Here is a 17,059-nt window from a genome sequence, read left to right as displayed (position 1 = left end):
CAACTGTATCAAATATTTTAAAATTAATGTTTTTATTGCAAACAATTTTTAATCTCACCTGACCACAGGTTGATAAAATAAATGACTAAAGACAGAAAAACTAAACTATGCCCCAACCACACCAAAGGGTCAAGACGGTTTTAGCATTATCCCTGCGGTTTGACGTCTTCTTGCACGTTGACCCTAGTGACTCAACGCATGGAATTCAATGGGCCAAACCACACCAAAGGGTCAAGTTTGTTTTAGCGTTAACTCCTTGCAACCGTTTTGACCCAAGGAGTTGCATGGTGACAGGTGACCCTTTGGTGTGGTTAGGATGCATGTGCTCGTTTGTGTCGATATGCATAGTTGGACACCCTGTCAATACAATAAACAGCATGCAACAGCAGCAGCTACATTATGTAAAAAAAATAACCAGTGAATAGACATACCAAATTTATGCCGTTGTACAATCTTGGTATGGCATGCCGAAAATAGGCGATCTACAAGCTCACGAGTTTGTGGATCTGCCATTTCCGGCACGTGACACAGTCGTACAACAAACTATAAATCAGGCTTTAACCCATTCTGACCTGAGATCAGATTCATACGAGGTTTCCACTGGACACATACTGGTCTGATGAACCCATTCTGACCTGAGATCAGATTCTAAAAAATGTCAGTCGTTCTTCGATTTTTCAAAAATAGCAGACCTACAAGCTCGTATCGCGCCACTCGGTGGCGCGATATGAGCTTGTAGATCTGCTATTTTTCAATAGGTAAAGCATAACATGATGCTAACACCAAAATGGGTGCCCGGTCAGAATGGGATAAACAGGAATGTCACCAAGAGTAAAATAATGCATGCCTACAAAGCCAATGTGTAGCATAATAACCTGTTTAATTCAGAAAAGCGGTTAGATGGAGTGGGTTTTAATACCCAGTCAACATACTGCATTGGGGGTATGGATCAAGGCCAGGACTAGGGAAGCACCGCCAAAAAATAAGAAATAAAATACAGTTCATTTACATGTGTATGGTATATGCAATCAGAACAGCTTCACAAAAGCTTCACACATGAAACCGTCAAACCGTCACGGTAACAAGCATGAAGTGTTCCTTTCCCAGCCACGATGCCATGAAAAGGACACGTCAATAAAAGAAAAGCGCTTCCAACATTTATTAAGTAACAAGTCTTCATTTCTTAAGAGATTTTTAACAGTCTACAATATTTCAATTATAATATACACATTTATAATCATGGTTTGTTATTTCTCTACTTTCAGGTTTTGTATCTTTTTTTTTTTTTAAATGTATTGCACACCAACATTCCAAATATGAAGCATTCACTCATGAGAAGAGTGGCGGACACAGTGGAGGTGAGCGCCATCTGGTGGTGGAGTCTCCGTGACAGATATACAAAGAAAAAGGCATCGTTTCTTTTCAGACGAGGTATGTTTCAATCTGGATAATGAAACCTGATCAAAATGACAGAAACGGTCGATTGTATGCCGAAGGCAGCCTAAAGCCCAAGTTATACTTGTCGGATGACGGTCTCACGCGCCGAAAATAGCTTTTTAACTACAAGCATGGATGAATAAAAGTGAATGAATGCATGAAGTGCTTGCCAGATGTATGAGGGGTGTCTGAGGACGATGCATACAAACAGTGCTTCCATCAATTGTTTGACGTCATTGACAACCTGGCAGACCCGAGCTGCCTTGTCAAACATACCAGCCATACACCAAAGACGGGATTAAAACATAATGTACATGCTGTTGTGGCATCAGGTGGGGAAGTAAACACAAGAGGGTACAGGTTGTACCTGCTACACACAGTCACACGCTGCTATTTTCGGCACGCGACACTGTTGTACAACATTAGGCTTAAATCATAGCGTGGTGTCAGTTAAGAAAGAGGCCCCATCTGTGCTTCATTCCATGTAGGGATACACCAATACCACATTAAGGTCAATACTGACTACTGGCCCAATACATACACATTTTTACATTGTAAATAAACAATTAAACAATTCATTTGGGGAGAATAGCACAAAGATGTTTTGACTAATTTTCTTCCATTACAGAGTTAACATCTCTCTATGTGTGAGAAAGTAAGAAAATGTCACTTTGTTCTAATAAGTGGTGCAGTAGACATAGCTCTTGGTAGATATAGTAGAGGGAAAATGGGATACCAACACATTAATAATCTATTGGGCCAATACCTGATATACTAGCATCGGTATATCCCTAATTTCAGGTCTGAACACAACTCAACCATTTGTATTGATCAGTGAAAAGTAAAGATGCTTAACAATTCCAAAACAGAGCAAAGCATTCCAAAAGGTTATCTTAGTTGCACTTATGTCTTTCCCTACATTTTGTACAACATTCTACATTTATACATTTTTTTTTAACAATTCAGCAAGCGTTGATGTGTTTGGCGGTCCGTGCCACTGACAAATAAGTAACAGTTTTGTTTCTCAATACACGGTGGTACATGGTGTGAACGCGCTCGAGTGTGACATCCTTCTGAAAGTAGTTAAATATACCACCGACGCAAGGGATGCTCCCATCTGAATGATCTGCTGTGAGATGACGTGATCTTACATTTGTGTATACATTTAACCAATTAAACCCTACATACGTAGTTGGCCGGAGTCCTCCAGGGCTCTATACTAGGCCGCTCTCTGGTTTTCACACTACACTAAATATCTTCGGCTAAAACAGCCAATCTACAAGCTTTTACAACACCATCGCCGCACGGCACGTTGTTAGCTTGTCCATCGACTGTACTGGCAGAATGTTGGGCCCCAGAAAAGGGACTCTAAGGGTTCAAGTGGTTAAAAATGTATCAATAGGTATTTTAACATTCCACATGTTTTCTGAGTAGGTTGTAGTGACTTTGTAAAAGATAAGTAAAAAGATGAACTTAAAAAAAAAAAAAAACTAAAAACCTTGCAAAAACCTGCAGTCATGTTGAAAAAACAAAACTTGATTTCATGAGAATAAATAAGATCTTGAACCGATAACAATCCTATATTTAAATGCACATTAGCAGTAGATTGCTAACTGGACACAGTGCCTCAGAGGCTGTGCTGCAATACAACAAGCTTTTCCATCAATAATGGTTGATGATGTCAATGCAAGGGCCTGATCATTCGGAGCATCCCACATCAAACCTATATCCATGGATCAAATTTAGGAATATGACGAGGAGGGGGAAAAAACATAGTTCTAACCACCTCTGACCGGCTTGAGGCATCAGATACCACGGTTAAATTAATGGAAAAGGCATGCTGTCTCCTCCTGTTGAGTGCTGTGTAAAGCCCTTCTATCAACCGATGTTAGACCACGCTCTCTCGGTTGGCAGATACCAGGACGGCCCTGCGGCAGATGGGGCAGGTGGAGTTTTCGGACAGCCAGCGGTCGATGCAGTGAACGTGGTACTCATGGGAGCAGGGCAGCTTCCTTAACTTGTTGCCCTCCGCGTACTCCGTTATGCAGACACTGCAAGTCTTCAAGGCGTCACTCTCCCCGAAGTTACGCATGGAGAGGTTGTCGATCTGCTCTTTGGTCAACCCCTGGGGTTGGTCTTCGTCGTCGTCATTGAGAAGGAAGAAGTGCGCCAGCCGGAGGAAGGGCAGCGAGCTGGGCTCCTCCAGGCTGATGGGGGGCCTGGGTCGAGCCCGGCCGACGCCGGCGCCGGCGACACCTTCCCTGGCGGGCGGCGGGCCAGACACCAGACCCTCTTCTAAATGCGTGTCAACTGTCCTCGGTTCGGCTCGGCCTACAGGCGGCTCGTCCACCGCTGCAGCGTCGGCGTCCGCGTTGCTCAGGGCCTCGCTCAGATCCGCCGCGGGTGTGCCGGCTCCGCGGTTCGAGTCCGAGGAGTCAGAGTCAGAGTCCATGAGGTAGCTGAGCTCGCCGAAGCCCGTCATGATCTGTCTAATCATGGACTGCAGTGCCACGGACGTGGCCTCCCCCAGGCCCGCGTCGGAGATCCGCCGAATGGGAATGCGGATGGTGCTCACGTAGGTCCTCACGCCGGCACGCTCAGAGCGCGAGAAGGTGCGACGGAAGCCACCTCGCTCACTCTCGTAAAGAAAGGTGTTTGAGTTCTGGGAGCGTGAACGAGTGCGGTTGGCAATGCTGTCCCTCTGACGGTACTCGCCCGGGCGCACACGCCGCACCTGAAGATCGAGCATGATGGTGGGGGGGCGCCGGTCGGCTCCGCCCCCTTCCGTGGCGGCAGCCTCCCCTTCCTGAGACGCTACGCTAGGGGCCTCCGGTGGGGCCCCGCCTGCTCTGGATGACGGACTATCAAAATATTCTGTATTACTCGGTATATGCTGTCGAGTCCTGGAACTGCCCTCTGGTGGGGGCACTGGGGCAGCGTTGGCCCCGCTGGAGCGGGGACCGGCGGCGAGATGAGCGGCCAGGTCAGCCACGCGGATGGGGGGTAGAGGGGAGCGGCTCCTGGCCGTGCGGGCGCGGGTCCGTCGGGCTTCTGGGCTGCGGCTGCGAGCTCTCCGCTGGCCCCGGCGTGGTGTCGGGGGAACCGGGGGCTGAACGGGCCGATTGGCGGGCGACGGGCTGGCAGGTTCCGATGCCACTTCCTGGGGAACAGCTTCTTCCAGCTCAGGCTCTGGCTCCACCATGACGGCAAGCTCCTCCACCACAGGTTCTTCCACGACTTCTTCAGACTCCATTGGCACTGGCGTGGGTGTGACTTCGGCTGCCGGGGCACCTGCTTTAAAAAAAAAGGTGCAAGTAATTGATATAAATCGATTATAAAAAATAATTGCTTTGATTGTTTTCCGTTAAATATAAAAAAAAGAATAAAGCCACAGATTTTACACTTGTACGATAGTGTGTATGTAAGTATTAAAAAAGGGTTACTCAGACTAATTGACTTAGTTGATATGAAAATCACTGTTCCACATCGATTCATTGCTATAAATACGAAAAAGTAATAATGATAGATCGCTGTCCTAACCCGATTCCGGTTCCGTCTCCACTGGCGTCTCCGCTGGCGTCTCCGCTGGCGTCTCGGCTGGAGTCTCCTGCTCACCCCCGGCGGCGGCTGCAGCGGCCGCCGCCGCCTGCTGCTGCGCGGCCAGACTGCGATTCACGTTGATCTCCAGACTGAAGCGGAAGTCTCCGCTGTTCGGGTTGGTTTGGCTGACTGCCCGCCAGGACTGGTTACCACGGTGACCCGATCTGGTCGTGTTGCCCGTGCGCCTCACGGTGTTCAGCCAATCCAACAGGGTGTCTCCATTGGACGGGTCCTCAGAGCCTTCGGCGGCTTCTGGAACGAGATCACATACATATTAAAGTCAAGTCAAGTGACAATCTGGAGGAAAACAATTATGACTTCTACAATATGTCACAAAATATCAATTATCTTCTTTTAAAATTGAGAAATCATTCTAATTTCATAACTATGAAACTATGGCTATACTAGGTTTAATTTTAACATGATGCCTGGTGGACAAAAGTGGTGGTGGCGGGTGATTTTAGGCAATTCCTACAGGGGTTGTGCAGTCGACGCGCTGTGATTGGCCAGTCGCTGTGATTGACAGCCTAAACCTAACCGTAACCTCAGTAAAACTATACCTAAACCTAACCTTAACCTCAAGAAAACTATACCTAAACCTAACCTTAACCTCAAGAAAACAATACCTAAACCTCAGTAAACTTAAAGGACAACTTTAGTTTTAGGTTGTTATTAGAGAAAGTAAAAGGAGAGTGTCATTCTTTTTGCATTTGCTGCTTTCTTTCATTTTAGGGATTTTAGCTGTTTTTGACAGAGGGGCGGGGGTATTCGAGCACGGGGCTAAATATGCATCTCTTTACAAAATGTTATAGCGATTGCTTTTTTATTCTTTACTATAGTCCTACTAGACCCCAATAAATTACATTTGGCCACAAAAGATCACAGGATCTACTGAATGTGTCAAACTGACATATTGAGCCTATGACACACAGTGTGGCTTCGCCCCAGTAGGCTACCTTCACATTCAGTAGATCCTGTGATCTTCTGTGGCCAGATGTAATTTATTGGGTCTAGTGGGAAAGAAATCGCTATAAAGTTTTGTAAAGAAATACATATTTAGCCCCATGCTCGAATGCCCCCGCCCCCCTGTCAAAAACAGCTAAAATCCCTAAAACGAAAGAAAGCAGCAAATGAAAAGAAATTAACACTCATCTTTTACTTTCTAATAACAACCTAAAACTTGGTTATAAACACAACCCGTGTAGGAATTAGTATGTAGCGGCGATTCCACTATGAAGCGCATCCGGTTTTGGCGTCCATCCTGAATCCTAATATATTAGCGTTAATGCTACCGAGCTAAAAGTCCATAATTGCTCTAGAAAACGCCAATGTTCCCATCTCGCTCACCGGACAATCAGAAAAGACATCCGGACATTGCCGATCTGTTCAACACCACGGACAGCACATTAGTTTGAGAAAAAAGCCTTCAAAGACGCGGCCTAAAACAGAAGTAAATGACTATTGACAAAGAAAAGCAGTGCGGGCGGGGCCATGGCAAGCGTGCATAGCAACCAGAGCGGTTCCAAAAATTAAAGCACAGCAAAGCAATGTTGTAGCGATATCAAACGGCTAAGACGAGCCTGCTCGTCCTCTGTACTCCGCGTAATTTATTTACATGCCAGTTATACTCCTCCTACGGGCTCAATGTGTTAACAGTGATTATCAACATAGTGATACATCTTTAATTTCTTTACACAACAGCCACGTTGGCATTTCCTGGTTTTACACAAGGAAGCTTTGAGAAGGAAGAGAAGTGGTCACGTGGCTGGGCTGCGCCATGACACTTTCATGGACACTTTCATGGGAGCCAAACTCACACCGGAAGTGCAATGAATACATGGCAGTGACTGGAGCTGGCTGGATACGCTTATAACAGACATTTATGAACAATTGAGACCGTGGTCACATAATCGGTTCAGGAATATAAAAGAAGACATATCACAGGTTGTTTTCTAATCACTTACTTTTCGATGTGCACAGAGTGCACAGTATAATTGTATCTGAGGATCTAAACAGCAGCCGGTATCGCTTCTGGCTCCGATGGAACGCGATATTTGGCTGACAGACAGGAAACGGTGGGAAGTATCGGGATACTTGCTACGTTCAGAAAGGTACTTTGTGCTCTTTAGATACCATACCTCTTTAAAAACAACACAGCAGACAACAATGTGTTGCATGTCTTCTGTTATTTTCCAGAAGGGATTACTTTACAAAAAGGTCTCAGCCATAAATAATGTTTGTTCATGAGCTGGTCACTGAGCTCTCATTGACTCAAGTGCATTCTGCCAAACCTCCGGGTAATTTGGCTCCCATGAAAGTGTCATGGCGCAGCCCAGTCACTTGACCACTTCTTTTCCTTCTCAAAGCTCCCTTGGTTTTACACAGACAACGTGACAGAGCTACAACCTTGAGTCTGGACGATGGCTGTAGACTCGGCCTACCACATGTACCGGAAGTGCTGCTGGCTTATAATGTATGAATTCAAAAATAAATATTGAGAACAAATCTTTTTTAAGACGCTGATTTCACACTGCTGCCCTACTAAACGTTTACTAAATAATATTAGGTAATTCTATTAAATATCATAATTGAGATATTGCATTACATTTAAATACACATTTCTATTCTGCACCCATATTATAGTAATTTCTTAATAAAATGATGCTTTTAACTAGCAAAATAACCAAATGGATTCAATTTAAGTAGTAATATGGGTGATTTTCAGAGCCTGTTACTGTATTTTGCGCAGTGCTGGTCACCTGCAACTGATGCCTGGCATCGTTCACTTCCCAGTGCAGTGAGTGAATCTAGCCTACATTCTTCAGTTGCTACAGACACTGGTCTGTTTGAAAAAGAATGTTGATGGGAAAGCATTGCGTTTGAGAAATCACATCCAATATGTGAACCGCCTATATTACCTCGTACTGCATCGCTACCTGATCCAATCAATTTGAAGAAATTAAATTTCAGCATTTGAGGTGAGAACATGTGGAATGCAGAGCAATATTAAAGTTTTTTTTTTTTCAAAAACGTTGGTTAAAAGGTCAGTGAAATTAACCCCTATCCCAGAGATAAATTAGATAAAATGGGGGCCTAACAAATAAACTGTGGGTCCATAAAATTAAAGAAAAAAAGATCACCCCCAATTGAAAATATGTTGTTCCAGGGACCCCTCTCCCAGAAGCAAAGTTGAGTTAAAAGCGTTAAAAGCATTCGCTCTGAAAGATCATATATTCAAAGATTTGCCGCACATTTTGCACATTTTCAAAAATAGCAGATCTACAAGCTCATAGTGCGGCACTGCCGCGTTATGAGCTTGTAGATCTGCTATTTTTCAATAGCTGAAGTATAACGTAACGCTTAAAATACCAAAAGGGTGTTCCCGCCCAGAATGGGTTAAGGAAAAACAAACAGTAAACCTGTATAGGAGGGTCAAAATCACTTACTACGCCATAGTAAAAAGTCCATAGACTTGGCTGCCAGAGCCACATGACGACACAGGACACAGAAGCAAACATAAAACGTCCATAGACTTGGCTTCCACAATCCACAGCCAGGTTGAGAATCATTGCCCTGCGTCATTGACAAACTGACCTCCTGTGGCAGCTTCTCCACTCTCAGTACTGGGAGCGTTCGTCCGCTGTTCTGGAGGACCATCTTTAATTTGCTGCAGTCGACTTAGCAGCTCATCTTCCGTTATCTCACCTACAGGACATATTAAAAAAAAAAAGAACATATTCAATAAAAACAATCAAAGTGAATCAATGGCAGTCCAGGTTTATTCCTTTTCCAAAGATTCAAAGTCTTACCTAGCCTGAGCTAGTTCAAGGTTAAGTGATGCATCCCTCTTACCTAGCCTGAGAGCCAGATCAAAGCCGGCAGAGAAACATGGTGGGTAGCGCCTAGAACCACCCATTAACTCTCCCTACACATGGAACAAACAGTTTCCTGCAGGAGGCCTCCGCTGGTTGATATTTAGCAAGCAAGCATCAAAAAAGAAAAGAACACATCTGCCACGGCAGAATATTGGGAATGAGAGTTTGTAATTAATATGCATGTACATGTAAACAGACCGTTGTTTTCTAGGCTGCATTGACCCACTGGCAGCTCCTCTGTATACAGCAACATACTGAAGACCACCAGACTTACCAGGACAAGTCCAGTCAATGCATTCTCCTGGCACGGTGCTCTGCTCAAAGCAGCTCCAAACTTACATTTTTCCTCCAACTGTCCTGGGACAGAAACGGATTGGACGTCCTCAGTTGACTGCAGCCTTTTGCCGTTTGAGCACAGACACTCAAGCTTGAAGGCAGTATATCTGAACTCAAATCCCCGTACATGTCATGACATATAGCTGCATGGAGATGTACAGAGATGCACAAGAGCCTCAGGGTGCCACGGTCTGCCACCGCCTGAGCAAGAAGTGTCAGTGACCGTGGCTGAAAAGCTCTTACTAAACTAGCATTTCATTTTAATTATGCCGACGGACCATGACATCTCAGGCCAAAAAGTGTCACTACAGAAATAGAAGAGTTAACTGGAGCAGGAGGATGCCAATATATATATATATATATATATATATCACATTTTTTCCATCGTCCTTTAAATTACATCAGTACACCAAATTATGTTGGTGTACCACAATGACTAAAACTACTGTCGACTTCTGGACCTAATCTCATTACCACTTCACATTGCCTGCATGTAGCCTGGGTTAGTCAGGAGCGTCTCAATAGTGTCTTGTGAGAAAGTCATGTAATGATGTCACCTGCAATGCCACCAACTTAAAAGCATAGCTCAGATTTATTTCCCTCTGAGCTTTTAATCATAAATGCAGCTTTTGCCATGCATTGGGTTGGTAATCAACCAAACTGTTAAACAGCCGATGCATCTTTTTATTTATACATCACCACCATCATGAATTCTGCAATTGCTTCTGCATTTTTTTCTCATTCTTAAAGTCCACAGGATTAAAGAATAATGCAGAAACGTACAGCACACCATAGCTCTGCACTTCAGTAGTGCACTGCACACAGGTGCTGTAAACAGACCATATTATCCATATCAGAATGGAAATTGTGGCCTGGGACAGCCAACTGGTCCAGGCACCTAGGCTGGCCTGACAGCATGTTACGGGTTCGAGGCCCGATCCAGACAACCTTTGCTGCATGCCCACCCCCGCCTCACAGCAGACAAAATAGAAAACTCATCTACTATACGGTACTCCTATTGTTTCATGTTCAAAGTGAAATCATAGAGATGACTGTGTGATCAGGCGAGAGAGAAATCAGGAAACAGACAGGACATTTTAGGTATAAATGCAATATTCTTGGGTTAAAAGCCTGTCTTCCTCCACCTGTACATAAAATCTGTAGAAAAAGATGTAGTCTTTCGCGATTATTATGAATAACTAAAAAAGTACACAATCGCAGAATTGTAAAAACTATAATAATCATCCTATTAACTCATCGAATGCGCAAAGCGTTTTTAAACGTTTTATTATAGCCAAGCGCAAGAAGCGCATAACGTTTTTATACGTTTTATGGTCCAAAAAACGTTTTTTTATTGATTACTATGGTTCAACTATATTTGCGCCCGGACAACTCATAATGTAACACCGATCGGCTCTAAAAAGAGTTAAAACCCCCCCCTGCTGAAAAGAGGTGTTGGTCTGAGAAGCGTCTGGCACCGCCTATTGGTTGGTCTATGCGAGGACGTACGACGTATTGGAGACGGCCGTCCGGCATAGACCAACGCAGATGTCAGGGGATCTAAAATGGATGGGACAATGCTCTTGTTTGTGTGAATACACTCGATTCCCCCTCCCCTCCTGTTTCTACATGGTTTCTCCCGAGGGAGAATGGTGGGGGGGGGGGTCTCTTCCTCTTGGATCGCATTGGCAGTTCCCCCCCCACTCCCGAGTCCCCACTGCTTTCAACTGCAAGGCTTGCACTCACTCTCATTCTCGGAACAAGATACAACGCGATTTGCTCTCTGCCCGTATATAAACCTGCAACGATCGGCATTTGATTTCATAACGTAACGTTTGCCAATAACATGTGGAGTTAGTCATGGACAGATTGCACATCATTATCGAGGGCCCGCCATGATACGTTGGTCGCTGATCGCAAGCCGTACTGCTGCTGCTGTTGCTTTGCTCGCATCCATCATAAGGCATCCATCCATCCACCCCCCTTTCTCGTTACAACAGGCTATTATAAACTCACCGTCGAGCAGCCTGCCCTGCACCTAATGTGATAAAATGAACGGCAGGACAAAATCGGATCGATTATTATCCGTCTATCAGCAACATACGGGTGTTTGTCTTGCAACGACAGGAGTGCTTTCTCGTTTTTTTTCTTCCAAACACGTTGCGTGCTGCTTCTGCTTCTGCCGCATCCATCATGGATGTGATCCATCCACGATCGTCGTTGTTTTTTTTTCCAAACATGTCCAGACACAATCCGATCCAGTCTCGCGTCTCACCTTATAGATACGCGAGACTGGATCGATGAGGTTAGTGGTATGTCTGGACATGTTTGGAGCGGCACACGACAATCGACAATAATGTTGATTATGCAAGATCATTTCCTCAAAGCCTAGTTGCCCCCCCCCCCCCCCCGTTACTGCGATTGTTTGTAGCTCGAATCACAGAATGAGTTCAATGAGCGTAGGGAGAGGGCACATATGGGGCTACGATTGAAGAAAGTTTCCAAGTCCGTTTTATGATCAGATAATGTGCATCAAGACTCTCTGCTTTCATAAGAAAAAAACTAATACTGTAATTGCGAATGCAATGAGCACTTACTATGAGACCTAGCAGATCACGTCTGTCTGTCTGTCTGTCTGTCTGTGTGTGTGTGTGTGTGTGTCTGTCTGTCCCGCTTACTGTATATGTGGACCTGGCCCTTTTGTGCCCATATATGGAGCTGAGTGATTTGTGAGTCATGGTGACATGAGTGTGATGGCGTGGTCCTGCTTTGGGGACTCCTTATATGGTTATGGCTGAGTCATGGTGACATGAGTGTGATGGCGTCTTTTGTGACCATATATGGAGCTGGCGTGGTCCAAGCACTAACTATGACACCCTGCAGATCATGTCTGTAATTTATTCTAATTGTTATTGCAATTTACGATCTGCGTTCGCCTTCCGCGTTCGCGCGTCTTACTCGTAATAATAAAAATCACACCCCTGTGAAGTGAGCAGTGCAATGTTGTGAAGTGAGCAGTGCAACATTGCACTGCTCACTTCACTGGGGTGTGATTTCTATTATTATTACAGTATTAGTATTTTTCTTATGAAAGCAGAGAGTATTCTGTTTCATACGGTATATAGTATGTACATGTCGCTATAGGCCTTATTTTGTGAATATTTAGTTGTTAGGTCCATGCTCTCTAAAATTATCTTTTTCAGAGAACTTTAGAGATGGCATGGGCCTGAATAACTATTATTCACAAAATAAGGCCTATAGCGACATGTACATACTATATACCGTATGAAACAGTCGACTCTCTGCTTTCATAAGAAAAATACTAATACTGTAATAATAATAAAAATCACACCCCTGTGAAGTGAGCAGTGCAATTGCACTGCTCACTTCACAGGGGTGTGATTTTTCTGGGTGGTATTTTTCTTATGAAAGCAGAGAGTCTACTGTTTCATACGGTATATAGTATGTACATGTCGCTATAGGCCTTATTTTGTGAATAATAGTTCTTCGGGTCCATGCCTTCTCTAAAGTTCTCTGGTGGGCGCAAGCTGCATTCAATAGCCAATTAGTGACAAACTGTATATGTGTACAATGTGTACTGTTTTCCTCCTAAAAGTAGACATTCAGGGCTTTCATTCGGTATATGGTTTGTATAGGATATTATTTGTGCTCAATTTTATATCGGTCTTTTGAACTAAAAAAACTGAACTGAAATGTCTGTCAACTTCAGGCCTCCATATCTCTGTTGTTTTTTTTCACAAGCAGCGTGCAGGCAAAAGCAGGTGTTAGAAAAAGGTCAATATCTCCAGAATGGAAGATGGTAGAATCATAATTTTTTTTTTAAATTGAAGTGGACAAGTTGGGCTTTCTTTTTATTTATGCGATTGTGATTCTCGCTATAAGAGGCCCCTCGCTGTGGGCCCCCCAAAAAGTTCAAAAAGCCCATGTTAAGCCTTCAGCACCAGTAAGCCAGGGTCCGCTAGAACCTGTAGCAGTCTATGTGTTAATAATCCACAGGTGATTACCTGGGGTGCCCAACAGATTGTTGTCTCTCATCAGGCGGTAGTCTTCATCACTGAGATTGTTGACAAACTGATAGAAGGCCTCCTCTCGGTCCAGACGGTCAAGCTGCCTCCTGCGTTGTGACTCTGACTGGTCACCGCTGCTCTGCTCTGAGCTGTCAGACCCCTCCATTGATGTAGAAGGGAGAGAGGATGAACAATACGCTCCACCTGGATACAGCTGCTGCCACAACAAAACAAACAGAAACGCTCAGCTGCCTTTTAAATAAATAGATGCACATAGTTTGCTGACAATGCAGTGTAGCAAAATGGCGTCCTGCATAGGTCATATATCATTTCTACAACATCTGCTCTTACAAACATTCTACAAGCAGCAATTGTATACGGCTCACTTGGGCAAACACAACAAAAAAAACATGTTGAGACAAAGTGTGCGGACTGCGGAGTCAAACAACCATTATGGTTGTCCGATAGCTTCAGAGAAAAATGGCAATGACAACCAGATTACATATTTGACACTCCGATCAGTGGTTCTGACTGTGAGGTCTAGAGACCACCAGGAGTTCTTGAGGGCCAGCCAAGGGTCTCCAGATAAATGATTGATGGTCACTCGTCTAATATAATATACATGCATATGTTAGAGGTGCTCCGATCGATCGGCCGATGTTCACTCCAAATGACTTGTTCGGTGATTGGCAATTTACCCAATCTTATAAAAGTCAGATATATAGCATAATATCGTTTTGCATTTGTGACAGGTCTAAACATTCTCTCCCCCCCCCCCTCCCCCCCACACGGGAACATGCCGTTGACAACTTGACATCATTTTGGAAATATTCAAATTTTCACTGTATGCACAAGATGACTGATCAGAACATTTCTAGTAAATGCAGAGATTAAAATAGGGTGCATTTTGCATCCCAAAACGCAGCAATAAAACAACCTCTGCATCCATGGGATGCAATACTGTACTACAGTACTGTAGTTTGTTATTCTAGTTTATTTTGCTAGCTTTAGTTATAATAATCATTTCTTCTTTTCTGTTTTCCACATGGATATAACCACATTATAACCATATAAAATGAAATGGGAGTTAAATCTGTTGAAGTGGGACTGGGACTCATTTTTAAGACCATCCCTGCATCCTGGGACAATCTATTTACATCACTGTATATGTACAAGACAAGTAGGTAAAACTAAATAATGTACAATAATGTCTATTATAACTATTCTATCTAAGTTTCACTGTTCTTCTTATACCCTGCAGTCCCGGCATTAAGGGATTTCTGGACAAAATAGCATAACTGATCAAATCAAGTCTAACAATAAAAATGTTATATTGGGGCCCAGCTAATAGATGTCATCAACTTGAGGGCCCTGGAAATGAAAAAAGAGGTACCCCAGATCAAAATATGATGATAAGACGACAGATGATAACAGCAAGACTTTAGGCCAGACTAGACAGCAGCAGGTCAGTTCACGTCCATGGACTCCAAAGTGGCTTTAAGACATTCGTTACTCCATACTCGTTTATTCCAACCTGTCGTCTTTACATTGACATCGGTGATAAGGAGCCTTCATATGGTGTTAAATATACCGATTAGGCTTTCAAAAATAATTATAAGTCCTTTGTAAAAACGCGACTTAAGGCCAAAGTCGAGGAAAAACAAAATGGCATCAGGAGCTATTAGCATGCTAACAAGCTAGCTAAAGGTGAACAACCGTGGCTAGCTAAAGCGTTAGCCGGTTAGCTCAACGTAAAGAAAAAGTCGTCTAAACAAGCCATCCAATACAAGACCAACCGGTTAAAATAAATATCACACATGGGAACGTTAGCTTCAGGTCGGTTAGCTCAGCTAACGATGTTACCTGAATATGTCGCCCTGAAAGCTCAGGAAGCTGTTGTTGGATTAGCCAATATTAACATTAGCATGTCGACCAAGAGGCCGTCTGTTCATCTAGTTAATTAAAAAACAACCGATAACTTCTCCAACTGACAACTTGGCTTCACCATCGCCTGGGCCGTATGTTTATTAATACCCACTTAATCCCAATACGAGTTGTACTCGTTATAAACACATTTTATTAAATGTATAGTTGTATACTCCCATCTCGCGAGAGTATCGCTGCATGCTACAAAAAAAGAAAAAGAAAAAAAACATCTTCATCAAGCTAACGGGTTGGATTTTCCCCCCGTTTTATCGAGGCAGTTGACCAACTATGTTGCTCTATGCTCTTTAACACCGTTTATGTCCGAGACAGAAACACGCCATGAACCAAAAGCAACCCATAAACTGTCAAGAAAAAAGAAGATAAACACACTGACCAGCATCAAGCTAAGCTAACCGTTAGCCTGCAAGCGACGTCAACTAATGACGTTGTTATCGCTAGCATGCTAACTAAAACTAGCTCAGCTTCAAGAACGAAGACAAGCAAAACGGAAAGGCGATACATAATAACAGCAGTATTCTACAGATATAGAATGTTACCTGTGGTGTGTTCAAGCAGTTCGTCGTCGGTGTTTGTCCAGGTATTTGTTTTGAAATCCTTGATAAAAACGGTTTAAGAAGGTTGAAGCTACGTGCGATGATCCATCTCACGATTCCATTTTCTGTTCTCTTTACCAAGGGGGAAAAAAAACAGAAAGCTCCGGAAACTGGGGAGGGCGCGCATGCGCAGAAGGGGGGCACAATGTTGTTTGGTAGGCAGAGCCTATCTAGCAGAAGCACTCGTCCAATGTCACGTCTATGCATGCACCACATGGTACCATAGCAAAGGCCTAACAACAAGCATCCCAAAACAAACTGGTCGAGGCAACAGCCGCAACAGTCTAGTGCTTGCCTTGGCCTCACAGCTATACTCTAAGATCCTGCTCATTATGCAGGTGGGATGGGATGGCTCAGGGTAGATGTACAGCAACACCATGGTCCAGCAATGGACCTGGTGATGGAGGGAGCTCCACTAATCATGTACAACACAGATTTGGTCCCAAACCAATCAGTATGGCTCCTCTAATAAAACTCATCATGTATTCACTTCAATATATTCACCTTTATTAACCATGTAGGCTGCATGGCTCCTCTAATAAAACTCATATCATGTCATCACTTCAAGATATTCGCATAGCAATTCCAATAAGCATGTATGTATGTATTTGGTTAAAATGGGTAGGGTTTAAAAAAAGGCAAAAGCATGCTCTGTTGCACTGGCCTAAAAGTGAGTCCTTAAAAACTGCTTCAACTTCTGAGATGTAGTATGTATTTGGTTAAAATGGGTGGGGTTTAAAAAAAGGCAAAAGCTTGCTCTGGTGCACTGTATGTATGTATGTATGTATGGCCTGCAGATGGCGGATTTAGCCGCGGGTAACCGCGGCTGGCGGATGGAGCGGTTGATATAAATAGGATGATGCGGTTGGATAATTAATTTGCGGTTGCGGGTGACAAAAAACTCCATCTGCAGGTCTCTAGTATGTATATTTTATACGTATGTACGAAGGATGTATGAATGCATGCATATATTTTCTTTCTTTAATTGTTTTCCTCGTTGAGAACCTTGAAGATGTAGCTATTAATTGCACTGTCTGTTCACTTTAGCAAATTAGGCTAACTAGACCTGTACGTGCCCGTCGGCCACCGGCCTACTTGAGAACAATGCAACTTGGGAACCTAATAATACCTGCTGTCAACTTGTCATTGCACCCGTTTTTAACTATCTGTCTGTGTCTCTTTTGTGCCCATTCTGTATATGGAGATCTCTGTATCTGTCTGTCTGCCTGTGCCTGAAGAGTGC

The 17,059-nt window shown here is 43.8% G+C and overlaps 1 protein-coding gene across 3 annotated transcripts; it reads right to left on the bottom strand.

Moving 5' to 3' along the window:
• Positions 1-859: 859 nt before the first annotated feature.
• Positions 860-15,890, bottom strand: rlim (ring finger protein, LIM domain interacting). 3 transcript variants are annotated; one of them, XM_080773581.1, is made up of 5 exons: positions 15,760-15,890; positions 13,274-13,493; positions 8,632-8,742; positions 4,978-5,289; positions 860-4,731 (listed from the first exon to the last, which is right to left on the bottom strand). In XM_080773581.1, exons 2-5 carry the CDS (start codon positions 13,440-13,442, stop codon positions 3,326-3,328), a joined length of 1,998 nt encoding a protein of 665 aa, XP_080629707.1. In that variant the 5' UTR covers positions 13,443-13,493; positions 15,760-15,890; the 3' UTR covers positions 860-3,325. The 3 variants fall into 3 exon arrangements, with proteins under 3 accessions (XP_080629707.1, XP_080629709.1, XP_080629708.1); XM_080773583.1 differs by having other exon boundaries at positions 860-4,728; XM_080773582.1 differs by having other exon boundaries at positions 13,274-13,490; positions 15,760-15,885.
• Between the last annotated feature and the right edge of the window lie 1,169 nt (positions 15,891-17,059).

The sequence above is a fragment of the Protomyctophum bolini genome, assembly GCF_963924005.1.
Source record: "Protomyctophum bolini genome assembly, chromosome: 10".
NCBI lineage: Eukaryota > Metazoa > Chordata > Actinopteri > Myctophiformes > Myctophidae > Protomyctophum > Protomyctophum bolini.
Note: the sequence above shows the minus strand (reverse complement) of the source record. Positions and strands in the feature narration are given on the sequence as shown.

Coding starts and splice junctions, on each gene's coding strand:
- rlim (XM_080773581.1), bottom strand. CDS start 13,442: ATGGAGGGGTCTGACAGCTCAGAGCAGAGCAGCGGTGACCAGTCAGAG. Junction 8,743..13,273: donor CAATCTGTTGGGCACCCCAG/GTAATCACCTGT, acceptor TATGTCCTGTAG/GTGAGATAACGGAAGATGAG. Junction 5,290..8,631: donor TGGAGAAGCTGCCACAGGAG/GTCAGTTTGTCA, acceptor ATCTCGTTCCAG/AAGCCGCCGAAGGCTCTGAG.